At 37.0% G+C, this 18,980-nt stretch overlaps 1 protein-coding gene across 2 annotated transcripts in view; it reads left to right on the top strand.

Moving 5' to 3' along the window:
- UNC13C (unc-13 homolog C) overlaps nt 1-18,980 on the top strand; it is a 587,724-nt gene that overhangs the window by 199,163 nt on the left and 369,581 nt on the right. For both annotated transcript variants that reach the window (XM_060095294.1, XM_060095293.1), the window contains one exon: nt 11,130-11,349. In XM_060095294.1, the coding sequence (XP_059951277.1) occupies nt 11,130-11,349 (220 nt within the window). The remainder of the gene's footprint in view (nt 1-11,129; nt 11,350-18,980) is intronic.

Here is an 18,980-nt window from a genome sequence, read left to right as displayed (position 1 = left end):
ACAAATATTAATTGACTGTCTTCTGTGTTTCAGGCATTGTTTCAGATTTTGGAAATAAGGCAGAGAACAACTCATTTAAAAAACCCTGCTGTCACGATGCTTATAGTGAGAGAGGAGCTGAGATACTATATTCTGTACCCACTGTTGCTGTAGTTCATAATGGAAGCTTTTAGTAGGCAGGGGTATTTAGACTAAGACAGGCTTAGATGATGGTTATGAGAAACTCAGGTAGAGTGAGGAATCCAAATCACCAAGGCTAAAAGAGATTCTAGAACACTGTTTGTTCTATCTGGGTTGATGTCCATGTTTTGGAGGCTGGCCTAAGGGCAGGCTTATAGGGGGTGTCAATTCTCATAAAGGGTTGATTTATCTAGGAGGATAGAGGTCCTTCTTCCAATAACAGGATTCAGGCCAAGGAAAAGGGACTGGCAAGAACTAGGTGTGGGGATAAACACGATATCAGACTTGGGTCCTATTCCTAGCATGACCTAGAAAGATACGTGGAAGGAGGAAGCAGGTCAGAACACCTGTCTGGTGCCTGGGGTTCAATCTGGAAGTTGCAGTTCACCCAGGGATTCCGGACTCCTGCTCAGGAACAGGAATCTTTCATACCACGTGAACAAGTATTGAAGTGAAATGGCCTGAATTTGAATCTCAGCTCCACCTCTATTGCCTTTGAGAACTCACTTCTTATCAATATGCTTGGTCTCCCTGAGACTTGTTTATCTCATCGTTAAATTAATGTAATAATACTTACTCACAATGAGAGAGAATTAAAGAAATGTCTTGCCAGGCACAGCAGTGGCAGTCAGGGCAGTGGGACAGGGACTTAGGATGAAGTATCCAGAGTACCTGCTAAGCCCAGTGCCTCCCTGTAACCCTTTGCAACTGAGGGGCAGATTGCAGGGAGTACTGACAGGGGAGTCATCAGCAATGACACCAAATATACAGGTTATCTCTTGTTTACAAGTAGTATTGCTATTGGTGCTGCTTCTTTCCTTCTTCAAGAGAAGGAAATCATGGTCCTTGACTTGAGAAAAATGTTGGTCCAAGTCCACCATTTACTAGCTGAGGGAACTTGGGCAAGTCACTGAAATTTTCTTGGCCTCCATTTTCTCATATGTTTGCTAATTATGTAAGATTTTTGTACCTATATTCATTAGTAAAATGACCTATGGTTTACCATATCTTTGAACAATTGTGGCATCAAGAATAAACTAATTTTATAAAATAAGTAGGGAAGCTTTCCTTTTTCACTTCTCTGGGGTGATCTGCATAAAGTAAGTGTTGCTAACCTTGAAAGACTGACAAAACTTGCCTCTAAAACCGTCCTGTACATTTTTTTGTTTTTGTTTTTGATTTTTTAGGGTGGTTATATGACTACTAAATCAATTTATGTAGTATAACAATTCTATCCATGTTATTTAAACATTTGTTCTTGAGTCAATTTTAATCATTTATATTTTTTCCAGAAAGTTATCCTTTTTTCTAAATTTGCAAATTTAATACCATCAAATTGTTCATATAATTATATCATTTATAAAAGCTTGTGTTGTTTTCATCTTATTATTTATTTGTATTGTTTTATCTCTTTTATAGAATCAGTACTGCAAGAGATTCTCTGGCATTTGTTTTGTTGACTCCATATTTTGTTTCTTTGTTTTATATTTCATTTATTTCTGCTCTTATTCATCTTCTACTTTTTATATTTTCCCTGAGCTATTTTTCTAACTTATTAAGTTGAATATGTAGTTTGTTAATTTTTATTGTTGCTATTAACTAGTGCATACACACAAAATAATATCTACAACATAAATGAAGGGAGTAAATAACAGTACAAACACCTTATATCCATCATTCAGCTTTAAAAAGAGAATATTTCCATCCCTTGTGTATTCCTTCCTCATTTTCTTCCTCCTTCTAAACTTCAAAGATTTCATGTCTATCATTTTGTTGCTTCTGTTTATATTTTTACCACACTTGTATAACCTAATTTTCTTTTTGTCTTTTCTCCCAAATGCATTTTAAATTCTTCATTTTCCTCTCAGCACACTTTAGCTGCATCATACAAGTTTTGATATATAGTGCTTTTATTGTTGTTGAGATAGAATTATTTCATAAATTGTCCAGTGATTAATATTTTGACTCATCAGTTATTTAGAAAGTATATTCATTAATCTTCCAAAGATAAGGGCTTTATTTTTGTTACTGCATCGTGTTCAGAGGACGTGGACTGTATTTTCAGTCTTTAGTATTTAATTGAAGATTGCTTTATGGCTTAGTACATGATCAGCACTGTAGATATCCCATATGAGCTTTTACTGTTCAGTACATAAATTTTGGTACTTCTATATCCCTGATAAATTGTTTCTTTCAACTTTTGGTAACAATCCTGTTAATTTCTTGCATGTTTTTTCCTTAAACATATTCTATGTGATATTAATACAGCTCACTGAAGTAATTAGGTTAATATCTTCCTTGATAGAACCTTTTCTAGCCCTTTCTTTAAATCTTAATGTGTTTTATGCATATCTCATAAAAACAGATAGCTTAGTTTTAAAATTCAATCTCAGAATTTGTCTTTTTATGGTTGGATTCAGTTTACATTTACTAAAATAAATTTGAGCTTACTTCTATTATTTTTAAATGTTTAATTAAAATACTTTTCAAATTTTAAAGTTGATCAATAATTCTATCCTGAAAAAATATATAAAGATCTGAAAATGCTTAGTCTCTGATTACTACCCTCAGTGCCCACATTAGGTAGAAGGCAAGTCTAAATGTCCTATCTGAAAATGGTCTGAAAACTCAAAGATCCAAGCCCATGGAGTTTAACTGGATCCCAAACATACCTCTTAGGTTTCCACAGAATCTGCTTTTTTAAATCTGTCATTAAGTCCCATTTATGTATTTATGTATTTAGGTGCCTGGGGAATCTTTCTTTGAAGCCCTTCTACATAGTAAAATGTTTTTTTCCAACACTTACCTAGTGGGCTATATCAAATTCATTTGCCAGGTTTCCAGATCAGTTTTCCAATAAACAAAATGAATATACTAATATTTCTAGAGGATTTGGAGGGGAATCAAATGAGATAACAAATAGACAGCACTTCAACCATTTTGGATGCATAAATATTAGTTATTATTTTTATGATTATCTACTTTCACTACACAGCTTTACATAGCTACACGATTGACTTTCTTGGTTTTACAAGAGAACAATAGAATGGGTTCCCTTTAAGAGGGAGGGTCACCCCTTTCCCTCTCTTCCTTTTATAATATCCTAACCCTTCTTCCTGTTCTTTCATGGCCTCTGTCAGAAGATTTATAAGAACTCAGTCTCTGCCCCAACTGGTAAGAATTAGACTTTCCAGATTAAAATGCCTAAAGTTTCTCCCAGTGGAGAAATTCAAATTATTTTTGGCCGCTTATATTTAATAAGTTACTCATCTCATACCACCTTCTTTATTTGTATATATATATATATATTTTTCATTGAAAGTTTGAATTGGAGAAAAAGTGATACTTATATAGTACATGGACAAATTTACCCTAATTTGTTATCAGATCAAGTTCCATGTCATGTATTGGCATGGAACCATATTGTACTTCAGAGTGTAGATACTATATTCTCCTCTCCTTAAATTATTGAACCATCTATTTTATCACTGTTCTACCCTCCTTATTTGGACTCAGTCCATAAGGTACTTAGGTCACTGGTAATTAGTACCTGTTATAAAACAATATAAGTAAAAACAAATTACTTACAGTCTTCCATGTATAGGCACATAACTTTTAGTCTCTTTTAGCACTTTCTGCTACAAAAAATTTTACCCAAGTAATTTTAGCTTCTACAGTCAGTCTTATGTAATGATTAGTCTAATGAGTAAATCAGTCATGAAATTATGTCTGTTTTTATACTCAGGAACTTACTCTACCATTGTTCTGTCCTCATGCTTATAACTAATTTCAAAGGTCACATTATACCTAATCTTTGCTCTGCAAATCTTTCTGATGCTTTTGTCCAGAAATAGCAAAATGATACTTAGAGGACAGTAAGTATATTTCTAAAATCATGCATCAAGTATGTGAAATATGCTTGAAAACAAGAAGCATACTTTTTTCCTGGAATTATCTAAATGTGATTGTTTTCAAGTATAGGAAAGAGATGGTTTACATAGTTCTATGAAGGAGGCCCACAGGATGCAGAGAAAAATAGAACTTCATTAGTTAAGTTGCTGGTTAACATAGGAGAGGAAAAAGGAGAAAAAGTATGTGGCAAATGGAGACAGTCAAGCTTTGTTCCTGTTATGTGTTAACAGTTTGTAGATTGGAATTTTGGTGGTCCAAAAACACTGGTAATTGTTCCCTGCAGGAGGCTTGATTGCTTTGTTTCTCGGACTCATTTTAATTTCCCTATGTAGTTATCAATAGAAAAGGCAATTCATTCCCTGTCCTAATTGTTCAGAAAGTGATATATTAGGGCAACTCACTTTAAATTCCAGTTTCTCGGAGCAGGAATTTTTAACAAAATCTGTGTCTAAAATATGAGCCTCCTCCTCTTTGTAGTCCAAAGGTTGTACTTGGCTACTAAGTCTTACCTGAGTGAGAGCAGAGTAATCATTTCTACGGATTAAAGCAGTGTTGAAACAATAAAAATTTCCTTACTTTCTGGAATCACACTAGTAATATAAAAATAATGTTTATTCTTTTTTACTTGATTGCAAAAGCCTGATATTGTGGCTATAAGTAGAAAAATTACTGGAAGAACATGCATCAAACCATACCTAACTTTGAAAAATTAAATTATTTTTTATTTTAATGCTTGTTTGGGTTTATAAATTACTCTTTCAGTGAGCATACATTTTATTATTATCAGAACATACATACATTTTAGCAAATAATATATGTTTGTTGTAGAAGATTTGAAAAGTTTAGAAACACTTAAAATAGATTAGCAGGAAGTCTCCCAAATTGCTGAATCCACTGTGTCCTTCAGTCCTAATTCCAGTAATTGAGCTCTGCTTGTTCTTCAGACCACCTTCTCCATATGTCTAGTTCCTTGTTTACCTAGGCCAAAGACCCTCTCTTGATAACCAGTTCCTATCCTTTCACATCAGCTTGGATCCTATTAGCTACACCCTATTATCTTTCTACCTACTCTAAGTACATGTGTGTATGTATGAAAGTATGTGTGTATATATATTTTCTCTTCCCTTTAATCCAACTCTTAAAGGTCAGTTACAGGCTTCCATTTCCCATCGTCCATGGCTAATTTTACTGTTTCCCCTTGTTTTCTTCTGTTTTGTTTTTATTCAGTGCCCGATATCCTATCTTTTGCCTTATTCCACAAAAACTCCACACTCTATGTCCTTATAATCTTGTTTGATCCAGTCTTATTTTGCTGCTAAAAATACACTTGTTCCCCCAGTAAGCAGTATTCCCCTGAGACATGAGTCCCTTCTTATCAGATGTATTTTTCATGCTTTGCTCAGCCGTTCATTTCCTCAGTTTCTAAAGTGACCATCATTCCATCTTAGGCTTTGTTGGAATAAGAAATGTTTTCATAAGCCATTTATTTTATTTTATTTTTTTAACATCTGTATTGGAGTATAATTCTTTTACAATAGTGCATTAGTTTCTGCTTTATAACAAACTGAATCAGCTATACATATACATATACCTGCATATCTCCTCCCTCTTACGTCTCCCTCCCATCCTCCCTATCCCACCCCTCTAGGTGGTCACAAAGCACGGAGCTGTGCTATGCAGCTGCTTCCCACTAGCTATCTATTTTACATTTGGTAGTATATATATGTCCATGCCACTCTCTCACTTCGTCCCAGCTTACCCTTCCCCCTCCACATGTCCTCAAGTCCATTCTCTACATCTGCGTCTTTATTCCTGTCCTGCCCCTAGGTTCTTCAGAACCATTTTTTTTTAAGATTCCATACATATGGGTTAGCATACAGTATTTGTTTTTCTCTTTCTGTCTTACTTCACTCTGTATGACAGACTCGAGGTCCATACACCTCACTACAAATAACTCAATTTCGTTTCTTTTTATGGCTGAGTAATATTCCATTGTATATATGTGCCACATCTTCTTTATCCATTCATCTGTTGATGGACACTTAGGTTGCTTCCATGCCCTGGCTAATGTAAATAGACCTGCAGTGAACATTGTGGTACATGAATCTTTTTTTTTTATTAGTTTCTGCTTTATAACAAAGTGAATCAGTCATACATATACATCTGTTCTCCCATCCCTTCCCTCTTGCGTCTCCCTCCCTCCCACCCTCCCTATCCCAACCCTCCAGGCGGTCACAAAGCACTGAGCTGATCTCCCTGTGCTATGCAGCTGCTTCCCACTATCTATCTACCTTACATTTTGTAGTGTATATATGTCCATGCCTCTCTTTCGCTTTGTCACAGCTTACCCTTCCCCCTCCCCATATCCTCAAGTCCATTCTCAAGTAGGTCTGTGTCTTTATTCCTGTTTTACCCCTAGGTTCTTCATGACATTTTTTTTCTTAAATTCCATATATATGTGTTAGCATACGGTATTTGTCTTTCTCTTTCTGACTTACTTCACTCTGTATGACAGACTCTAGGTCTATCCACCTCATTGCAAATAGCTCAGTTTTGTTTCTTTTTATGGCTGAGTAATATTCCATTGTATATGTGTGCCACATCTTCTTTATCCATTCATCCGATGATGGACACTTAAGTTGTTTCCATCTCCGGGCTATTGTGAATAGAGCTGCAGTGAACGTTTTGGTACATGTCTCTTTTTGAATTATGGTTTTCTCAGAGTATATGCCCCATAGTGGGATTGCTGGGTCATATGGTAGTTCTATTTTTAGTTTTTTAAGGAACCTCCATTCTGTTGCCCATAGTGGCTGTATCAATTTACATTCACACCAACAGTGCAAGAAGTTTCCCTTTTCTCAACACCCTCTCCAGCATTTATTGTTTCTAGATTTCTTGATGATGGCCATTCTGACTGGTGTGAGGCGATACCCCATTGTAGTTTTGATTTGCATTTCTCTAATGATTAGTGATGTTGAGCATTCTTTCATGTGTTTGTTGGCAATCTGTATGTCTTCTTTGGAGAAATGTCTTTTTAGGTCTTCTGCCCATTTTTGGATTAGGTTGTTTGTTTTTCTGATACTGAGTTGCATGAGCTGCTTGTAAATATTGGAGGTTAATCCTTTGTCAGTTGCTTCATTTGCAAATCTTTTCTCCCATTCTGAGGGTTGTCTTTTCGCCTTGTTTATGGTTTCCTTTGCTGTGCAAAAGCTTTTAAGCTTCATTAAGTCCCATTTGTTTGTTTTTATTTCCATTTCTTTAGGAAGTGGGTCAAAAAGGATCTTGCTGTGATTCATGTCATAGAGTGTTCTGCCTCTGTTTTCCTCTAAGAGTTTGATAGTGTCTGGCCTTATATTTAGGTCTTTAATCCATTTTGAGTTTATTTTTGTGTATGGTGTTAAGGAGTGTTCTAATTTCATTCTTTTACATGTAGCAGTTTTCCCAGCACCACTTATTGAAGAGGCTGTCTTTTCTCCACTGTATATTCTTGCCTCCTTTATCAAAAATAAGGTGACCATATGCATGTGGGTTTATCTCTGGACTTTCCATCCTGTTCCATTGATCTATATTTCTGTTTTTGTGCCAGTACCATATTGTCTTGATTACTGTAGCTTTGTAGTATAGTCTGAAGTCTGGGAGCCTGATTGCTCCAGCTCCATTTTTCTTTGTCAAGATTGCTTTGGCTATTTGGGGCCTTTTGTGTTTCCATACAAGTTGTGAAATTTTTGTTCTAGTTCTGTGAAAAATGCCATTGGTAGTTTGATAAGGATTGCATTGTATCTGTAGGTTGCTTTGGGTAGTAGAGTCATTTTCACAGTGTTGATTCTTCCAATCCAAGAACATGGTATATCTCTTCATCTATTTGTATCATCTTTAATTTCTTTCATCAGTGTCTTATAATTTTCTGCCTACAGGTCTTTTTTCTCCTTAGGTAGGTTTATTCCTAGGTATTTTATTCTTTTTGTTGCAATGGTAAATGGGAGTGTTTCCTTGATTTCTCTTTAGCCATTTATTTTAGAGTACTTTTCAGCTTTGGTAAACAAGTGCCCATATCCCCAAAAATCAAGAATGAAAAAACTCATTATAATTTTTTGAGACTGGGGATATGTAGTGAATTACCTGTAGTGAATTACCTAGTGTTTTTCTCCAGCTTCTCCAGCTTTCACATGTTATGGTTTATTCTAATGCCCCATTCACTTGATTTTCAATGTGCTGTCTAGTAAATTTTCCATGTTTTTTCTTTTTGAAATTAGCTTCACTTCTTCTTTTCATGAAATGGACCATCCCTCTTTAACCAAACCAAACCAAACATTTCAGTGAAACCTTCTCAGCTGTCTTTCACTTGCTTTCCTTCAGCCTATTTAATTTTTTAGCAAGTGGTCCTTATATTTATTACTCCTAGTGTAGCCTAGGGATTTAGAGCACTGACTATTTGTCACTTGAATTCAATAAAATGAAAGTGGACATAGGGAATTAAAGTGTGTTCATCATCAAATTTAAATTATGCAGGTAAATTCATGTTCAAAATCAACCCCTTGCCCAGCTCTGCTTTCTAAATTAATATGTATTTCTCACTTGCGTTCAGTAGCAGACTGTTCTATTCCCACCAAGTGTTCCAATGAGTTAGAATTGTTGTTTTCCCCTACTAAGACAACAAATTATGCAATCGCAAATATACCTAAAGTCCATTCTTATTTTTTTGGCTCAGTCAAAAATTTTGTATTACATACACACACACACCCCCACACACATATACACATTACATGGTCCTCCACCCCTCAGCTCAGCTAGAATATGAAACTATCTATGGAGAGCTGATTGTAAATCTGTTATGCCAAGAGTCATTCAAGTCACTTTGATGATATTGAATATCACTCTGCTAGGCAGTAAATGGGAAGCAAAGATGCATAATACATACTTATAATTCTAAAAGAACTCTTAACAGTTCTTTTCAAGGCAAGGCATCTTCATTAGGGAATGAAGCCAAGAGATTTATTGGCTCAGACTATCTTTATTGAAAAGTGATGGATCCACTTGTTTTGTCTATACAAACCCTAACACAGGGGTCTTCTACTTGAGAAATTCCCATATTTTGAACATACTGTTGCTCCGTAGACTCACTTGAAATATAAAGAGCTTTGACCAGCCCCTCATGGAGTAGCAAGGGTGGATCTTGCTGTTCAAAAGCTAGAAAAATTTTTTAGTAATGCTTAACTCCCTGGTAGGGAACCTCCTTCCACCATTAACAAACATATTCTGGGAAAATACATAATAAGGGGAATGTATTAATAAAGGGAAATATGCTATTACCGTACTATGGATTTGAAAAATAATGACAAGTTAGCCATTTCAACACTGTGGGAAGACATTCTGAAATGAGATTTAAGGATGATTAATGCAAAATACAAGTGCTTCCTTTTTAGCATCGCTTATCAGCTAGACTCCTACAGGATTTATGTAAATAACCATTCATTATGCATCAGGTAGTTGTGGGAAGTTATTTGTAATTTTAACTTCAGAGAGTGCTAGTCTTTCTACCAGGACATCACCTGCATAGTGGGATATGACAATCAAATGGACAGACACATCCAAACAAGTCTCCACTATCAACACTAATACTTAGTATTTTCTTTTACTTTTTTTTTTTTTTTTTTGCGGTTCACGGGCCTCTCACTGTTGTGGCCTCTCCCGATGCGGAGCACAGGCTCCGGACATGCAGGCTCAGTGGCCATGGCTCAAGGGCCCAGCTGCTCCGTGGCATGTGGGATCTTCTCGGACCGGGGCACGAACCCATGTCCCCTGCATCAGCAGGCGGACTCTCAACCACTGCGCCACCAGGGAAAGCCCATACTTAGTATTTTCTTAGTGTTTGAAGTCTGTGGACTATATTTGTTACCATCTCACAGTCTGATCTTCAACATAATACGGTAGGTAGGTAGTACAGGAAAGTGAGGATTAGAGAGTTTAAGTCTCTTCCTAGATCACAAGACTCTTAAGTAACAGACATTCATTCATTTCACACACAAAAAATGTGTTGTACCTTTACTATGCCCAAGGACAATGACAGGCACTGTTTAGGCACTAGAGAAATAGGGAAGAGAGCTCCGGCCTTCTGAAGCCCGTTTCATATGTCACACGATGAGACCTGTGATCGTGAACTCAGGCCTCCTGGCTCCTCATTCAGTGCTCACTCTACCAACAGCTTCCATGTGCTATTAAAAATTATCTCCCTTTAGAATATAAAGCACCATGGGAGAGTGCCACATTTAACCTTTATCTACTTCTAGGGCTTTCTTATCAATTAGTTGATGAGCTCCTTCCTAAGGAATAGGTGATGAAAGCAGTTCGCTGTGGAAAGATCTATAGGAGACGTGTACTTTGGGACTGGGGAGGGGTGTAGTGTTAGAGATGGTATAGAATCAGGGAGATGAGGCCTGGGTAGGATATAAAAGAGGGGTGGGAGTGTTTCTAGAGGGTTAAAATCAGCATTGAGAATATTTTCCATTACTTCATAATTTTACCAAGAACCAGAAGAACCAATTTAGACCAAGGATAGTAATATAAATTCCTTTTTTTTTTTTTTTGAATTGATGTTTCCTGAACACCTATCTCAAGCCAGAGACTAGGTTAGGCTCTGAGGATTGATCCAGAAGTGAGCACTATGCTCATCATCCTTGCCCTCATGGAGTTCACAGGATAGAGGGACATAGTCATTATCAAGTAACAAGAGCTCTGTGCTGCCATGAAAGAAGCTTACACAGCAGGGAGCCCAGTCCAATATGAAGATTAGGGAGGTCTTTGTGTTCAAAAATTAGGCAGGTCTTTGTGTTCAATTCAAACTGAATTGGGCCCTAGAACACTGAACAAAGAATAAGTGTGCAGAGTTATTTTGATGACTGCCCTCACTTAAATCAATAATCAAGGGGTCCCCTCAAAATAGCATTTTCAGGAAAAAGTGATAAAATGGTTTGTTTTATGATGAAATTCTCCAGATCCACTGATGTGGCTCATGTTGGTTACTTGTCTCATCTTCACAGAAAATACATGTCTTCAAGAAGACTTTGCAGGCACTGATCTACCCCATGTCCTCCACCACCCCACACAACTTTGAGGTCTGGACAGCTACGACACCTACCTACTGTTATGAGTGTGAAGGGCTCCTATGGGGCATTGCCCGGCAAGGCATGAAGTGTTCAGAGTGTGGAGTGAAGTGCCACGAAAAGTGTCAGGACCTCCTGAACGCGGACTGTTTGCAGAGTGAGTATTCGGTTAGGTGAAGAAGCAGGTGTGCAGAGCTGGTCTTACCCTATGCATTTTCAGCTCTTGCTAATTCTCAGCAAATCCTACTCACCCCCCGCCTATTCATTCACACAAAGATATACATACTGCCCGCCAAGTCATGTAACTGATTGTGTCTTCCTACACTGTTGACCTTGGCACTTTCAGATTACTACCTGGAGTTCAGTGGCACTCGGACCAAGTAGAAAACTTGACAGTGACTTCCAATCTTTTTTCTCACTTTTATCTCATAATAGCCCCACGTGGTCAGTGGGAACATGTAAAGTCACATTCCTCAAACAGAGGTTAAGACACACCCCTGCGATGACAGCAACTGGAATTCTTTTCCAAGCCTACTTGACACCTGCCTTCTGCAGGCAAGAGCCATGCTCTTTTGCTGTCCCTGTGCAGCCCTTAGAATTGGGAGGTCTTGTATTTGATGTCAAAGACAAATCTAACTTACCAGATAGGTGACCCTGGGCAAGTTTTTCTAACTTTTCAGGGCTTCATGTTCTTCCACCAAATAAATAGGAATAATAAAATGTACCTCAGTGGGTTATTTCGAAAACTAAATGAAGTAGTTGCTGCTAAGAGTCTGTCACATAGTAGATGCTCAATGAATATTAATTGCCTCTCCATTCTTTTACATTTCTGAATAGGTACATGTCACTTTGACTATCATGGCAGGTTATCTTAAATTTTCCATTTCCCAAAAAAAAACCCTTTATACTGGTACTTTAGATTAGGTCCTGAAATGCCAAAACATCATACTCTAAAATACATATTATTGGCTTTTCACTGCTGGATTTGTCAGTTGACCTTATCTAACTAAAAAACACTGCTGAACACATCTATTTAAACGTGGATTTTCATTTTCAAATGATTTTTTCACATCTAAATATTGTCCCCTTTATTCTTTCTTTATAGGCATGCAGTCATTGTAAGGTACATAGGTTGCCTGAAATTGAGGGAGGACAGAGGAAAATGTCAAAATAAAGATTAAATCAGAAATGCTGGCACAGCTGGCTCTTGCAGTAACAGTCACACATATTGTACGCTTTCCTCTACCTGATCAGTATTCTCCGTACACAGTCAGGTCAGCCTAAGACTGTTAATGGTAATGAATGTGTTTTTTGGAACAAAATAGTGCCCCTTCTTTGAAAAATAAAAGGCATATTTAGGAATGAGTGCTTAGAATAAGGCAGATTGACTCAATATTACTCAGCCAATTTACTTGCAAAATCTCATAATGCAGTTAAAATTCAGTCTACCTGTTTAAAAACTGAATTGTGAACAGGCATCTTAAGAAACAATCACATTAGGGCAGTGACATTTTGAGAAAACAGATAGGAAAAATATTGCCATCTAGAAACAAGTGGCTTGATTCCCTTAAAGAAAAAAAAATGATGCAGATAATACCTAAGAAATGAGTTAATTCTTCTTTAAGTCTTTCAGAGAAGAGAGATGCCACCCATTCATTAAACTTTAGAAACACTTACATAGTCTATTTCCATTTCTTGGTATTATTTGGTATTGGTTAAATACACTAGGCGAACTTTGCGCTGAAGTTATTCATTAAAATGCACATGTAAATTGGAAGAATCAAAAACAGTGCAGAAAAAATGAGGGTAGACATGTATGCCCCAGGAAAAGGATATTTTCCTTGATCACCCCTCCTTATTTTTCCCTAAAACCCATGTTCTCACCTTGAATGGAAAGAGGTGTTGCTAATACATGAATTCAACTTCACCGCTTGCCACAATAACTATCAATAAAATTTAAAGTTGTCCCTACAAAATCAGTGACATTTCCTTAAGAAATTTCTCTTTTCATTGCTTTAAGCAAGAAATTTGCAATGTGACATGTTGTATGAAATACTTCCATGTGTGCCAAAATTGAAAGAAAAGGAGAGAATAAAAAATTAAGAGAAATCAGAGTTGGAAAATACAGCTAATACTGCCAATTGTAAGCACAAGGAAGTTCTTTGATTTCCTTCTCCAAATGGTCATTCAATTTCTGTTTGAGCAACTACAGAGAAAAGTTAACACCTTGGCAGGCAGCTTAATTTATATTAGAAAATTCTAGCTTATAAAATAAAATTTGAACCAACTCTTGCCTTATAGCAAATTCTTTTCATTAAGCCAAATCTTACCTTTGGAGAAAATATTTAATAAATTGACTTCTATCATATATGATAGTTTTTCAAATACTTGAAGATAATAGTCTTCTTTAGGTTTCTAGAATGCTCATTATTTTCCTAATTCTTTTCTGAAGACCTTGCAGTCTGTCAACGTGTGTACACACATACACTCAGAATAAAACAAAAGGAAAAATAAGTCTATATTTGGGTCTGACTAATGACCTGTACAAAATAAAGGGTATTTAAAGTTACTTCAAATTAATTTGAGTTTGGTATTTCAGTCCCATCAACTTTTGGGTCTATGACTTACACACTTGCAGTCAAGGGAAATTAGACCAGGTAATAATATCCTACTCACTGTTCTAGTACCTCCATGCAGGTGCAGAGATGCATGGAAATAGGCTAAGAAAACAGCCTCATCTCAGCTCCTGTCTAATTGATTCTACTTGGTGGTTTCTACACTTCACTGCCTTCCTGGCCTGAGGCTAACAGTCATGTGAAGTGGAAGGTAGGAGCAAAGGATAGCAAAGGAAAACATAGCAATGCTTGAGAGAAGAGCACTGATCTGTCATACCCCTCCCTGTTCCAGGCCAGTAGCAGTGGATAGAGTTCACCTATTTTTCTTGAATTAACTAATTTCTGTCCTGTTATTTGAAATACATTTACTCTTTTTTGGAAATGGCATTTGGTGATGGAAGAATTGAAACGCAGCTAATGGAGGAGCAGTTTCTGACCCTGAATGATATTCATGTAACCCATAAGGACCTTGTCAAAACAGTTATGGTGGCAGTTTTAAACTAGGAAAAAGTGAAAAAACGTGTATGTTGGCTGGGTTGAGGTTGTATGCAGAGTGAGACATATGTAAAAAGAGAGATCACATATAAAATATTTTCCTTGATTATCTTTTTACAGTAGAAAAGAGATAACTTCAAAATCAGAAAAATATGCAAATAACCATGGAGCCTAACCCAACTGGCTAGCACTTTCTTACACATCTCCAAAGAAGAAATCCCAGAGTCCCACTGAAAAAATATTCTGCCTAGTTTTAATTCCTAACTGGAAATTTCAAGTATCTGCATAAAGAAAGTATTTCATCAAGAGTTCAGGAAAGCAGCATCTTGTGAGATGTGCTATTTTGTTCTGTTTCCCACTGACATTATGTTAAGCTTACATGCACTAATTACTAACCATTGTGAATTTGTAACATTCACAAAATCTGGCTAGTGCATGCCTGTCTGCAAACTAGATACTGATTTTTTTTCATATTTGTGCTACCACATTTGCAACCACACTATCTTAAGACGGTCAGTTATTTGTATATGTTGAACAGCTATGGGTGGGAGCATTACTCTGGGCTTTCAGATCTAGAAAGAAAGTAATCAGTGTTGTCCCTGGACTCAGACATATTTTCTAAGCCTTAACTCAGGTGAATAGATATAAACACATATGTTAGAAACTTTTGACATTCTACTCTGTCAACAGCAATTATACAAAGTATGTTTATGTTATGAATATACTTAGGAAGCTTGTTTAGAAGTAGGATTTTGTGTATCTACTGCTATAGGGTGGAGACCAGTCTTTGTTTCCCCATAATTTAGCACACATTTAAGCACAGCTAGCTGCATAATAAATGTTGGGGAAACAACAAATGAAGGCATGTGAACACAATTAGAAATAGCATGAAATGGTTTAAAGATCATCCTTCCACAGAACCGTAGATCATTAAGGGAGCCTTTGAGATCAGTAGATTGGAGAACCCGATCTACAGATTTTACTTAGTTCAGACAATTCAGTATCTTGTCAAAAAGAATCGAATGGTAACATAGGTAGTGTTACAACTAAGGTCTCTGAACTCCCAGCCTAGTGATCTCTCCTAATTTATAAAGAAATATGCAAAGTGGACCCTAAGGGGAAAACGGAAAGTTGTTAAATTTTATCTCCAGTGCTTTCCCCCCTCCCTGTCTTTTAGACATTCTGTGCTGCCCAGACCTTGGCTTCCCAGCGCTCCCGATCATGACTCCTCAAGGCCTCCCTCTATGACCAACCCACCAAGCTCGGGGTATACCCCCTCAGTCCACCGTCTCCAATCACAACTCACTCACTACACTGACTTTTCAACACTAAAGAGGAAATGATTTGATAAGTTAATTTGGATAAAAGTGGAATCAATTGTTAAGTTAGCTTAGTACAACGGTCAGTTCCTTAACCCAAAGGAATAACCTTATAATGGAGCATTTTCAGGTTTTGGGATAGGGTACATGGGGCACAAAAAGGGTGAGTATGCCTTACGTAATGTCACAGAAGTATTCTATGTAACCTAAGCGAAGGCTACCTATCTATCTATATACATTTTTTTCATACTCCTGAACTACTTGAGAAAGATCTGGCTTCTAATCCTGTCACTAGAAGAGTTTTTAAAAACCTCTCTGAGCACCATTTTCCATATATGTGAAAATAATAATACCTGTCAATGCCCTCCAGCTAAAGACCACCAGTAACACACCTATGGTTTTAAAAGTTCAGTTTATTCCCCATCACTTCATGGAGAATGCAGCCAGGGTGAACCACAGGGCATCTCAGTAAGAGGGCATTAAAAAAGCAGAGGATTTCTCTTGATCGAGTTTGCCTTGAAGTGAGGACAATTCTGTGATTGTGTACATTAAAAAAAAATCTACGAGGAAAGCAGAGTGAAGCTAATAGCTGTACTTAGTAAAGAAGCAGTAGTCACTCATATTAGGAGAGGGATGTTTGGTCTTTTGTGGTTACACGGTGACCTGGTTTTCATCTGTGCTTAGAAAAAATTATAGAGCGGCCTTGTTTGTCTTGCTTTAAGAGGGACCATGTGTGAGGATGGTGTCCTATGAGAGTCCTTATACCCAGCTGGAAAACATTACTGCCTAGTGGTGAGCACCAGGCCAGCTTCCAGCCACAGTGTGAACCAGATGTGTCAGCTGAATTCACAGGTGTCAGAGGCTATTTTAAAAAAAAGAGAAAAAGAAAGAAATCCTAAGTTTAATTTTTAGTTTGTTATCTTTTTTTCTTTCTTTCTTTTTTTTGAAAAGGATATGAAGAAATCAATGTAACTAACAGTGGTGAGACCAAAAAGGTCTTTCTTCTTCCAATCTCTCCCTTGCTTCCTTCTTTTTTCTTTACATAGTAAAAATGTTTTTGAAGTTGTCCCCCCACCTTGTTTACAATTAATTTGTTCCCTTAGAGCTTATAGATCTGGACTCTGAAATGACTGGGAAATCTTGAGAAAGTGAGTATCTAGATAACACTCATGAGATGGAGTTTTGACAAAGAACTGTGAGAGTGTATTTCTGATTTTGTGTGTGTGGGGGGGTTGGCAGGCACGTTTCTAAACTTGTTCTAAAAGTTTGCATTTACTAAAAATGGGATGATCGAATCTGGTGGGGTTGATATAGTGGAAGCAGAGGAGAGGAAAGGTTGTTTTTCTTTGTTTGGGGCTGTAGGCTTACTGACAGTGAAGTCACTTTATAGAAGGTGGCAGTTCCTCCAAAGGAGGCTCCCTGCCCACATTCCCCACCTACAGGGGTGGGAGATGACGCTCTGCTAGATCTGTGCTCCTCCGGTTACCGCCTGTTAAACATTAGTCCTTTGTTTGTGAGAAATCGTGTGGAGTGTGCTGCTTTGATCTTACAAGAAAAAGGAGGCGGCTGTCTTGAAGACGGGGGAGTCCGAGGCTGTTCCTTGAAAGATTGAAGGTATGTTAAAAGAGGAGGGTTAAGATCATCTTGGTTGTAAAGCAACTAAAGGGAAAGGGTAGCAAGCGCCAACTACATGCCCACCTACATGATTTCATGGGAAAGAAAAGCAGAAGTGTCAAAAGCAGGTCCACCTACATGGTTTTACTGGTTAAAAAAAAAAAAAAAAAAAAAAGAAAAGCAATAAAGTTTCTCATACTAGACACTCTTAGGGAGACATGTGCCTCAATATCAGACCCTGAGTGTGCTTTCCAGGTTTATTAACCACCTGCTACCTCTGGGTTCACCAGCCTCAAACACAGGTAAGGGTTAATGGATGTTAATAATAAATTATTATTATCATTGTTGTTATTATTATTATTATCTTCTGCAGTCTCTTTGAACTCTGTTGTCTTTTATCTTCAAGCACTTCATTGACTCCCATCTAGTAAATAGCTATAAAGCATTTAGCCTGTGGTAGACACTGAGCATGGCACTGTCCAGGGAAAAGTTTTCAAGGAGTTGCTTCACAGGGCAAGTAATTATGAAGCTCAGAACCCTAAAATTCCTCATTAATGTGAAATTCTTTAACAAATGTTTATAACTTCACCTCTTAGACATTCTGAAATCCCTACACTTATTCAATTATTATTATTGAAACTATATGCATTATCTCATTTAATCCTTACAATGACCCTGTAAAGGAAGACACTACTATTATTTCCTTGTGTTTCTCAGATGAAGAAACTAAGGCTTACAGAGAGGAATTAACTAGCACAAGTTCAAATGGTTAGTAAGTGGCAAATCAGGATTCACACACAAGACAGTGTTGTTCTATATCCAGAGCACCATGAGCACTATGCTCTCTTGCCTTATTTAAAAGTGATTGTCTTGATTGATTTTTTTGCACTTATAATTGGATTTATGCCCTTGCTTTATGTTATTAAATTCATGAAGTATATATGCCAGCCAAATTCTGCTTTATAATGGTGGGCAACCATTTGTTTTCTGAAAATCCCAAATCTGAAGCCAAGGGCCTGGTGTATTTTGTCTCTTCATAAAATATATTCCACAGCATGTTTATCATTTTAGATAGAATTCATTCTTGTTTCTTCCAGGATTTTGGCCTTGTGGTCACAGTGTGTAAGAAGTTTATAGCACATTAAATTAAACCGGGTGCCAATTAAATACTCAAATATATTGTTTTTTTTTTAGATTCCCCCAATAAACATTTTATCTTCTCTATTTATTGAGTATATCCTATTTTCCAAGCAGTGTGTTAGATACTTGGAATACACCTTTACTTGTAGTTGGCCTTGAAGAGTAGTGTGTATATATATATATATTCAGGTAGTTGTGTCAGTGTTGGTTGATAAATATTGAAGAATTCTGTGAGGCAGTTCCTTGAAATCAGCCATGCTAGGAGTATTTACACCACAGAAATCTGCTAATGCTATAAATCAAGTTTGGCTTTTGTTGTTCAGCTTTTTTCCATGGGGGAGGGGAGAAAATGTGACCACTGAATTTAGAATGCCTGCATTTCTGTTAAGGAAGAGATAAGATCATATGCTGAGAATGGAGAGTAATGGCGGTGGTAGGTGACTTGAAAAGAGTAGAAATGTTTTAGAACAGCTGTTCAGAAAAATAGGAAAGAGAAGAGACTGAGATCACGGTGGAATCATACATTTGTTACATGCATATAGATAATTATTTGGAAGGAAAACTGAAATTGTAAGTTGCCATATAAAAGTGGTGAAACTGTGGCT

Source organism: Mesoplodon densirostris, chromosome 4 (assembly GCF_025265405.1).
Source record: "Mesoplodon densirostris isolate mMesDen1 chromosome 4, mMesDen1 primary haplotype, whole genome shotgun sequence".
Classification (NCBI taxonomy): Eukaryota; Metazoa; Chordata; class Mammalia; order Artiodactyla; family Ziphiidae; genus Mesoplodon; species Mesoplodon densirostris.
This window is presented reverse-complemented; position numbering and strand designations above follow the sequence as displayed.